Source organism: Strigops habroptila (genome assembly GCF_004027225.2).
Source record: "Strigops habroptila isolate Jane chromosome 13 unlocalized genomic scaffold, bStrHab1.2.pri S16, whole genome shotgun sequence".
In the NCBI taxonomy this organism is placed as follows: domain Eukaryota; kingdom Metazoa; phylum Chordata; class Aves; order Psittaciformes; family Psittacidae; genus Strigops; species Strigops habroptila.
Window position 1 is genome coordinate 7,397,936 of NW_022651054.1, and position 10,448 is coordinate 7,408,383.

Sequence of the window (10,448 nt, forward strand, 5' to 3'; positions counted from 1 at the left end):
GGACACGGGTGAGATAAGGACACGGGTGGCACAGGGACATGGTTGTCACTAGAAGGCGGATGGCACAGAGATACCGGTAGAACAGGAACACGGGCTCTAGCACGCGGCAGTTGTCGAGGTTCCGCCGTGCTCCGCCTCCCGCAGCACGTTCCAGTCTTGTGGCCGTTGCTATGGCGCTAGAGAGCGATGGCGCTGCCGGGCCCGTGGCGCTGCCCCTGGCGCTGGCCGTGGCACTGACCTGCCTGGAATCGCTGCTGCAAGCAGCGCTGGGCGCAGGGGGGGCCTGGTGTGCGATGCTGTCCCGCCCACCCACACGGCTCCTGTTTCTATGTCATCCGCGCAGCAAAACGGCCGATAACGGCGGCCCGGCCGCTGGCGCTGTCTGTGCTGAGAGCACCCGTCGCACCACTACTGCCTCCAGTGAGCGCAGGGAGAGGACCGGATCGGATACTCCTCCTGCTAACGATGGCACCGATCATTGTGTCCCTGCAGAGCCCTGCCACAGACCGTGCGCCGCCGGTACCCGCTGCCGCCGGATCAGAGCTCTGGGATGGTTTTCCTACCGGTACTCTGGGACAGTCAGATGCCCAGGAGCTTGCCATGGGCCTGCCACTCTGCAGCGCCCCATGAAGCTATTCTCCCCTTCCCACTCTGCCTTGCCCAGTCGGCTCGGGGGAAAGGTTTTCTCCAGGATGTATCAGTAGGGAAGAGTTTGCTTTGGCTGTGGGGACCACGGAAGAGCTGAGTTCTGGGAGGTCCCAAGAGGAGAGGGAAGGAGAGCAGCAAAGAACAGTTCTGGACTTCTGGTGAGTATTCAGCTTCTACAGCAAAACAGTAACTGGGATGTTGTGGGAAGCAGCTGTAAGAGGCAAAGGAGGGACAGGATGGGCTGCTTTATATATGCACAGTGCTCTGGGCTGGAGCAGGATAGCCGACGCACCGCTGCACAAGGGGCACCCCATGCCCAGCTTGGGGCTTCTCCTCACCAAGCACCCCCCAGTTCGCACCCATGGCCGGGCGAGTGCGTGCGGCCAGGGCGCAACCGCTGCCTGTCAGTTCCTGATGGGCCTTTCCGTGCTGCGTATGAAGGACACCATGACCTTGGAATTGTGGTTGGAGCTTTAATCAAAAAGACCCATTTTGTTAAGCAGAGCTTCGCTGCTTCCTGGCTTTTCAGAGCCAGAAGCACAGACGGCGTGGGATCAATCCCTGACTTCTCCGCATCCGTAGAACGGTCAGGATGTTTATTGTCTGACTTGCCAGGGATGAGACCTGGGATTCCTCTTCTCTGGCCAAACACTGGAGGGCTGCAACAGAAGGAAAGAGAGCAGAGCTGAAACCCACCGATCTGCAGAGACCCGCAGGCATCCTTTCCTGACCATGCCAGCCCCAGCCATCCCTTTCCCTGGTCAGGAGACACAGGCAGGACAAATGGATCACCTGGAAGCTGCTGCTCAGGAATGCAACAAATGCCCCCGAGATGTTCCCTGGAGCAGGACAGGGCATGGCAGCACGCTGCCCAGGCTCTGTCCCCTACCCCACCAGCCCCGGCACACACAGCACTGCCCCCACTCACTGTCACAGATCTCCTGCAGCATGTCCACGCTGCTGTCCTTCAGGTACCGCGCAGCCAGCCCTGTGCAGAGAGCTCCATCAGATCTGCTGCCGCCCAGCACATTCCTGGCAGCACAGCCCCGGCTCTGCTGGTTTGGCTGCACCCCCTTCCTCCCCTCAGCAGGGTGACCCCAGGGAAGGACAGGATCCGAGGTGGGGTGGCACTGAGCAAGGTGCCACCGAGTCCGGCTGCAAGGGCAGGGATGGGAGGGGGAAGCACAGAGCCCCTGGCTGCACAGACCCTGCACAGGGCAGTCAGGGCTCTGGCAGCCACAGGGCTGCTCCTCGCTGCCAGTGCAGCAGATGGGACTGGGACCAGGCTGCCAAAAGAGGGACCCCAGGGGCTGCAGCTCACCGATGAACCTCACGGCTGCCACTCGCATGGTGACCTGAGCATTCCGCAGGTATGGCAGGCTCTGATGCATGTATTCTTCAGCCCTGCTCCTGTCCTGCTCCAGCTGGAAAGAGCACAAGGGCACAGGGCTGACACAGACTCTCTCCAGTCACCTGGGCCAGGCCCTCTTCCCAGCACCCCACACCCCCCCGCCTCGCTCCTCAGGCCATTTGCATCTTCCAGCCAGGAGCCCTGTGGGGCTGAGGTTCAGAGACAGCTGCAGGCAGAGAAGGGTCTGGAGTTCCTGAGAGCCCCCTGTGCCACTGCCACGGCCCAGATGGGTCTCCTGCAACATCCTGAGGGTGGGGAGGTGAGAGGGGCCTAGACAAGAGCCCTTGGGAGCTCTCTGCCTGAGGGCAGTGAATGAGGATACAGCACCAGCCTGCAGGCTTTGGGCTGGAGCAGGGCAGCCGAGGCACCACTGCACAGAGGGCACCCCATGTCCAGCCTGGGACTTATCCTCACCAAGCTCTCCACAGTTCTCCATATCTCGTGTGCCTCCACATGGCGACTGAGCCGTTTCCATTTTAGCAACTTCACAGCTACACAGAGGGCTTCGTGAGAGGCCTGCAGAGGGGGAAAAGGATTGGGGAGATTGTGGACAGGGCTTGGGGCCCAAAGCCCTGGTCCCTAGCACCTGCAGGGACAGCTGGGAAGCCCCTGGGGACGCTGGTGGTCATGCCTTGCTAGCCATGGGCTGCTCCTGAGCCCTGCTGGACCACGAAAGGCAAGTGTGGGAAATGTCCGTGCCAGCTTCTCTGGCCCTCCCTGATGCCCCAGCCACTAGCACACTGTTCCCTGCACCACTGCTCAGGTTTGGAATCTGTACCTTGGCCACGTTCTCAGCCTCGTCACTCATGTGCAACATGAGTGGGACCAGGCTCCTCCGCACCTTCTTCAGCATCTGCCGCTGGTCCTTCCAATCTGCCATCTGTATTATGTCTTTGAAGAGGCAGATGGAGAGCTCTCGCACCTGGCTGCACTCCTGGTAGGGAGGAGGATAGGAGGACTTCAGCAACAGCCGCTCCCTGAGCAAGGGTGTCAGCGTGGCTGAGGGGAGGGGGCTCAGGTCTCCCAGAGGCATCAGCCCATCAGGGAGAAGCTGTGCTGGGCTGCAGAGCCCAGAAGCCATCCCCACGAGAGCAGAGGGGTGTGAGGAGGGGCACAGCCCTGCCCAAGTGCTGCCGCTGGCTTATGCTGATGGGCAGTTGTCCTTGCAAAGGGCCCATCACTGCGGCTCAGGCTCCCACAGCAGCCTTACATCATCAAAGAGTTTCAGGAGCTTCTCAGCCAGCTGCAGAGCAGTGGAGCTGGCCTTCTTCTTCAAATGACCCATCACATTTCTGAAAACAAGTAGGATCTTCATATTGTTCTCATTGTGACCTCTGTGCAGATTGTCCATCAAGTCTGGCACCAGGACCAGCATTTTCCTTGCCTGTATGAAGCACAGAATTTCTTTTTTGTGAAGTGGTGAAAGACCATCCAGGCCAAAATGCTCTGGCCATTAAGCACCAGCCTCCCATCCGGTTGCCTGGGCAGTGGCACAGGAATCCCTGCAGCAGCCTCCTGGCAGGCCATGCCCATGGGTGCACTGATGGGATCAGGGCCTGTGAGGGGATGTCAAGGGCATCTGGAGCCATCACCCCAGCTCCCGACTCCCAGCCCAGGTCAAGCCACCACGTTACCCACTGCCCAGCCCCAGGCAGCCAACACGGCTTCACTTGACTATGCCCTGCTCACCGTGTCAGGTAACTGTGACAGTGTGATGAGGCCTCTGAGCACCACCGAAAGCAGCACCGGCCTTAGACCCATCACGGGCCTACACACATTGTACTCCCCAGCAAACATTTTTGGTGTCACATTGCTGGAGACCAGCAGCTGAAACAAAGACGGCAGTGAGAGACCGGCCAAGCCTGCAGGGCTCCCCGCGCTGTGCAGCTCCTGGGCCCCACTGGCAGCTCAGGGCAAGGGCACCGGGGACAGAGAACCCGTCCTGGGGGACATGTGCTGCACACCACACGCTTGCCTGTGCCAGCACCACGTGTGCAAGCAGAGCACTGCCTGCGCAGACAGGGGCTTTATTTCCCTCTGTCCCAGAGGGGGTGACCATTTGGGGGCAGATAGCAGTGGACAGAGCAGGGCCTGTTTTCCCAGAAAGACAGGCACAGCCCTGAGCATGAGCAAGGACTGGTCTGGTTACTCACAACCAAGTGCTCGATGCAAGCTGCTGCTTTCTCGGAGTTGAATGTCCATCGCAGCTGCAGGTACTCGACGTTGCTGCTCAGCTCCCTCAAGACCTTCTCCAAGATGAGGGGCTGGGACAGCAGCACTTCCAACATGGCCCGAGCAACACTGCAGGCGCAGAGCACTCTCTCAGCAGGGCTGCATTGGCCACCACTCAGAGCCTGGACCAGTCCTGCAGCAGCCAGGCTGTCCTGCTGCCCTGGCCCTTCCCGACCCCTCGCTTGGAGTGCCCGGATCCCAGCATGGGCAGGCAGGAGGGGGCTAAGACTGTGTTCCCCATGGGGCAGAGAGGAACCTCGTGGTGGGGCTCGGGTCTGGCTTGGCCAGCTTTGGCTACTGCAGGCCTGGCTGACCTAGCAGGGCTGGAGAGAGTGGTGGGGTGCAGTGCCCTGCTCCTCAGGGGTGTCCTGTAGTTTTCTGTGGGCCTCCAGGCCCTTCTCCCCACATGGAACAAACCCACGAGGGCTGCAGGGGTCAGTACCTGTCACATGCTGGAGAGAGATCCACAAGGCTCAGGATTGCTTCCCCGGGGCACAGCTCTGCCATCTTTAGAAGCAGCAAGTCCAGGCTGCACCGGGCTGATGCTGCACTGATGTGCTCCATGTTGTTATAGATGCAGCTCATGACGATTGGCACCTGGAGGGCATGCGGGTGAGGACAGTGCTGCCACGAGACTGCAGCCATTTCCTCAGCTGCTGCTGAAATGGCCGCCCTTCCCATCCTACTCTGCTGGCATGAAATGGCTTCAAGGTGCCTGAGGCACCTGGGTGAGGGAAGGCCTGATGTAGGGAGGAACAGCACCTGGAAGGGCTCTAGCAGCCAAAGGCTGCTTACCTCTGTCAGCCAGGAGGCAGGTTCTGTCATGACCTCATCCACAATGGTGATCAACTCCTCCTTGTCACATACACATGAATCTCTCATGGCCTCGATGGCCTTGAGGAGGATGACCGTCTTATCAGCAGGGTGGAGGTATTCCCCAAATGCCTGCGGGAGGAAGGAGGGCAGGGAAGACGTGTCACACCAAGTGCCCTGATAGCACTGCTCAGCTGAGCAGCGAGAGCAGCTCTGGCGAGAGTACCTGCAGGAAAGCTGGCAGCAGGGGCTGCAGTCACTGCAGGGTGGAGGATGAGAAGAGAGGGCCCCAGGGTGAGGGAGAAGGGGTGGGGCTGTGGGCACAGTGTGCTGGCCCTACAGAGAACCAGGGCTTCCCAGTGGCCACGAGGCCTGGAGCTGCTGCTGGGACACTGGAGTGCAGCCCTCTGTGGTCCCTGCTCCAAAACAGCAGCAACCCTCTGACCAGGGACAGTGAGACCATGCCAAGCCCGCTGGTTCTGGATCCCTTTGCTCACACCAGTCTCCTGCTGATGCCACGGACAAGAGGCCCAGCAAGGGAGAAGCTCATTACCTTTGCAATGCTCCTGGTGCTGCACAGAGAAAGCCAGGAGGGGTTCCCAGCTTCCCTTTTCCCTCCACGCTGGGAATGCTCTGGATTATCCCCTGGTGATGTCATACCTAAACAGGAGGGGATCATGGAAGAGTCATTAGGACACAGAATTGATTACCGTCAATGACAGCTTTGGCTATGGGGACCATGGAGGAGCTGCGTTCAAAGAGGTCCTGAGAAGAGTGGGAAGGAGAACAGCAAAGAACAGTGCCGGACTTGTGGTGAGCATTCAGCTTCTGCAGCAAAACGATAGCTGGGATGCAGTGGGAAGCAGCTGTGAGGGGCAAAGGAGGTGAGGGAAGAGGGCAGGCTTTCCCGGACAGCCTCCAGCAAGTACAAAAAGAAGCCACTGCAATACTCGGGGAAACAAGCGGGACTATGAGGAGATGTCTGTGTGTGAAGGGACGCAGCCCAACACAGCTTCTCTTACGTTTTTGCTGCTGGATGAATCTGGAGAGGTGATGAAGAACATCCAAAGCCTCACGCTGGATCTCCCAGATCTTGCTAGTCCAGCAAACAATGAGATGTCCCAGCAGCTGTCCCAGGAAGCGGCCATGGATATTGCCATGGTGGGAAGAGCTGTCATCATCTCCAACCAACCTCCAGACCTGGGCAAGGGAGGCAGGACGGGTAGAACTGTGGAGGGCCTTCCCAAAGCAGCGAGCTGGGCAGCAGGGCATGGAGAGCTGCCACGCCTGGCCTCCCACCATGCTCCTTGGGCAGTGCTGTCCTGCACAGGAGTGGGGGCTGAGATGGCTCCCAGCAGAAAGGGCACTGGGGAGGGAAGACCATGGGAAAAAGAAAGAAGCCGAGACCCTCGCCCAGGGCAGAGCCGTGCTGAATGCCTCAGGCATCTCAAGCTGCAGGCTGCTGCCCACGGTGGGCAGGGATTGGGAGACAGACTGGCCGGAGGGTGCCTGCCTCCTTACCTGCACTGAGGAAGAGCTGGCCATCAAATCGGCCAGCTTCCCAATCCTTGCCAGGGCCCGTTCACACACAGCTGGGTGCTTAGTGTCAGTGAAGGGCAGTAGCATCTGGAAGGAGAGAAAGTGCTACTGTGCCCTGGGAGCTGGTGCCAGCGGCAGCAGCAGCACTGCTGAAGTCCCAGCTAGACTCGTGCAGTCCTTGTACCCTTCAGAGGCAGATGCCACCCCAGGGTAGCGTCTGATTCTTTCTGTGCCCTCCCCGGGAGCACAGGTCTGTGTCCCCTTGCCATGAAGGCTGGGCTTTGGGGCAGGAGCCTGCTGGGGGGTGGTAGGGCTGCAATGGGGGAATGGGGGTACAGCTCCCTGAGAAGCCAGGAGTGCAGAGCTTCAGGGCTAGGCTCCCTGTGCAGGACAGGCAGGTGCCAGTGGGTCTCTGCCCCGGTCAGACCTGGGCAGAAAATCAGCAGGACTGCAAGGCAGGGGAAGAAGGACAGCACCCGCTGCCACTGCTGTGCTGCCTGAGGAGTGGGGTCAATGCCTCCCACTGCTTTGGTGCGAGGAAAGCTCTGGGGATGGAGCTGGCCCACAAGTGCTGTGGGCCAGGCTTTGCCGTGATACAGGAGGAGGCCATGTGCGTGGTGCTGGGGGGGGACACCAGAGTCTAGAATTTCTCCAGAGTGGACAATCCTGTCCTCCAGGGTGAGGAATAGCCTCTGCGAACCACACTCTCTGCCAGTGCTGCACCTTCAAGATTCTCCGCACATCCCTGGAGCCAGGGGAGCTGAGCACCAAGCTCTTCAGCAAGATGTCCATGGCATCCAGGGTCTGCAAGGAGGAAAAAGGTTGCATCAGTCTGTCTGCAGTCCCTCTCTCCCCAGGGACAGATCTAACTCCCCATGCGAGGGGAGGACACCCCTGCCACCTCTGGTTGGCAAAGGGGTCCTTGGGGCAGACAAGCTGCAGTGGGCAGAGGAGCCATTCCAGAGGCACTGGACATGGCGAGACCCACGAGAAGGGGATGAAGGGACGAGGGTGGGGAAGCAAAGCCAAGACACTGCCATTCCTTGCATCTCTGGTTGTGTCTCAGCACGTGGCAGCCACGGAGCAGCTCTGAGTGCTCCTGGCAGCACAACAGCACTTACCTTAAAGTAGAGAAAACTGTCAAGGCCCTGCATGACTGTTTTGGGGGGAAGCAAGAAGACACTCCTAAAGCAGGCGTCTAAAAGGCTTTTCTTCTTGCCCTCCAGTGCCATCTCCACTTTGCTGAAAAGAGAGAGAGGGGGACCTGTCAGACACGGGCGCTGGGAGCGCTGCCTCTGTGCTTTGGGCAGCTGGACACAGAGCTCTGGAGCAGAGGTCCCCAAGACGGATGGAGCCCTGGTGCACGGGGAGCCCTGCCAGGAGGCGCCTCCTTCCTCCTTGACATGGCCGAGGCCAAAGGACAGTCCTGGCAGGCAAAGCCTCCCATCTCCCGCTTTCGGGAGCAGCAGAGACGTGGCAGGGACCTCCAGGATTTCTCACCTCTCCCCTGCATCTCTCCACAAGGCACGAGCACGGCAAAGAGCGGGCCCCCTGAGGGCACCATGGGACTCTGCCTGGATGGGAGATGCCCATGGCCAAGCCCAGGGCCATGGGCTGTGCGGAGGTGTCAGCTAAACCAGGGGCTGGGCACGTACCTCATACGGGCAAGGGCAAGCATGGCTTGCTGCCGCACTGCTGTGTGCAGGTGGTCCATGGGCTCCTCTTCCACCAGCGCCTGCAGAACACAACCGGGATGGGACCTGGTGGCCACCAGCACCCAGTGCCAGCAGACCCAGCACCAGGCGGCAGGGCTGGCAGAGACCCTCTGCCCCCAGCCCAATACTGGCCCTCAGCGTGGCCCTGCTGCCAAGGCTGCTCAGTGGCACCCGCATCCTCTCACGCAACTCAGCGTCTGTCTACACATGCGGGTCCCTGCCCTCCCCCTGCACGGGCCCAGTGTATCCTCACAGTGTGCCAGCGCCTGGCGACTTGCCCCCTTCCCCAGAGCAGACGAGTCTCCCCTCACCTTGATAGTCTCCGCCACCTGAAATTGGTGGTAGAACTCCTTCAGATATTGTGAGAAGCCCTCGTCTCTGGCAGCTTTGCACAGGGTGGAGATGGTCTGTAGGAACTGCACCTTCTGAGCCTCCTCCTGGGCATGCAGGGGGCACAGACACAAACGGGCAGCGTGAGAAGGGGGACATGTGGCCAGCAGGACTGGATCACTGGGGCTGCAGTGCTGTGCAGGAGACCTGGGGGAGCAGCTCTGCCCAGCCAGCAGCCCTGGCAGCAGAGCCAGCGGCCCCATCAGGAGACACAGGCACTGCTACCCTGGAAATGGCTGCAGTTACCTTCACTGAGCTCTCTAGAAAAGTCTGAATGAACTGCATGGATGCAGTGTGTCCCTGCGCCATCCTTGGCAGACAAAGGTATAGGGGTGGGGAACGAGGAAGGCTCAGAGAAATGTCTCGGCACTGTGGGCCTGCTGGGGCAGTGGGGAACAACGTGGGCTGTGCTCAGGGGTCTGTGCCAGCCTCGCGCTCCCGCTCTGTCCCGTTGCCGTCCTGCCGGACACTGGCGTAGGGATATAACCCCACTGACTTTTATACAGTGCCCTAGGGTGTCACCAAGGGCACGTCACAAAGGGTATGTCCGAAAGGGCACCCTGGTGGGTCACAAAGGGCACGTCGCAAAGGCACCATGGTAACCCACCACTCAGGACATGAGAGGCAGGATGTCCCTGTGAGGGGCATGAGGCCCGTTCCCCCCTGGTCACTTGAGTCCCCTTGGGGTGCCCTGAGCCCCATGTTTCACTCATGTTATATGGAGTCTTGTTATGGCAAGATAACCATAATGTGTCATGATGTTCAGAACCAGACTCGTCAAGAAGACTCAAAAAGACCATGACAAGAACTACACGCTCACTGGAGATGGCACTAGATGACTGATGTTTTCTTGTCCAAGTCCTATGTTTAAGAAGATTAGGCGGTTAGGGAGGGCGGGATGCGGTAGGAACAGCACCTGGGCGGGCTCAAGGGCAGGGCAGCCACAGGCCGCTTCACGGCTGAACCCCGCGAGCTGCAGTACGGAGGGACTGGCGGCTCCTGGCCAAACCTTTGCGCTGCAACTGAGAGCAGAGGCAGGCATGGTTGCTCCAGGGGCTGCGGGAGCTCAACCAGCAGCAGTGGTAGGAGCAGATCTGCCAGCTGCTGCACCCCAAGGAGGCTCAGCAGTGCGAGCTGCAGAAGCTACAGCAGCAGCACGCCGCCGCCGCCTGTCAGACATGGAGCCTGCAGCAGCAGCTGGCCAAGGAGCTGGTGAGAGGAGCCTGGAGCAGTGGCGAGGCCCGCACTGAGCTCCAGAACGTCCTCAGCAAGCTGTGCTGGGAGAGCAGTGAGGAGCAGCTGCGCACAGCTGCTTCTCCCAGTGAACTGCTGCTCCTGCAGAGGAACCTCTTCCTAACGTGGAGCTGTTCAAGGGCGAGCAGCCGGATGCCTGCGGCGAGGCCAAGACCAGGGCCTGGCACCATCTGCAGCCCCTCCTGAGCTGCGATCCATCAGGCCCTGCCCTTTGTGGAGCCTCATGGCACCCAACTGCCGCAGCGGGCAGCCCACGGGCACTTCCAAGCTGCTGGCCCCAAGAGGGAAGCAGCATTATGGAAATCCCGCCCTAGACCCCGCACCGCCACGCTGTGCCACGCTGTGTGAATCCCACTGCAATGCAGGGCCGGAAGCAGAGGAGCCAGGGAGAGGCCGCCTCACGCATGCACAGTGCGGGGCATCGTTAGGCCTCGCCTTTGAGAAAT

General features: G+C 60.2%; 1 protein-coding gene across 1 annotated transcript; it reads right to left on the reverse strand.

Annotated features, from left to right (window-relative positions):
* Positions 1–1,173: 1,173 nt before the first annotated feature.
* LOC115602125 (maestro heat-like repeat family member 5) lies at positions 1,174–6,730 on the reverse strand. Its single transcript, XM_030472911.1, has 13 exons — positions 6,626–6,730; positions 6,127–6,304; positions 5,658–5,764; positions 5,087–5,236; positions 4,734–4,888; positions 4,213–4,360; positions 3,749–3,886; positions 3,270–3,443; positions 2,838–2,993; positions 2,474–2,575; positions 1,970–2,072; positions 1,577–1,636; positions 1,174–1,307 (listed from the first exon to the last, which is right to left on the reverse strand). The coding sequence occupies exons 1-13, from the start codon at positions 6,728–6,730 to the stop codon at positions 1,174–1,176; spliced, it is 1,710 nt and encodes a 569-aa protein (XP_030328771.1).
* Positions 6,731–10,448: the final 3,718 nt, after the last annotated feature.

Excerpts from the sequence above, each read along its gene's own strand:
- LOC115602125 (XM_030472911.1), bottom strand. The coding sequence starts at position 6,730 with ATGCTACTGCCCTTCACTGACACTAAGCACCCAGCTGTGTGTGAACGG. Across the intron at positions 6,305-6,625 it reads CCAGCTCTTCCTCAGTGCAG|GTCTGGAGGTTGGTTGGAGA; the intron begins GTAAGGAGGCAG and ends TCCCTTGCCCAG. Across the intron at positions 2,073-2,473 it reads GGAGAACTGTGGAGAGCTTG|CTGGAGCAGGACAGGAGCAG; the intron begins GTGAGGATAAGT and ends TGCTCTTTCCAG.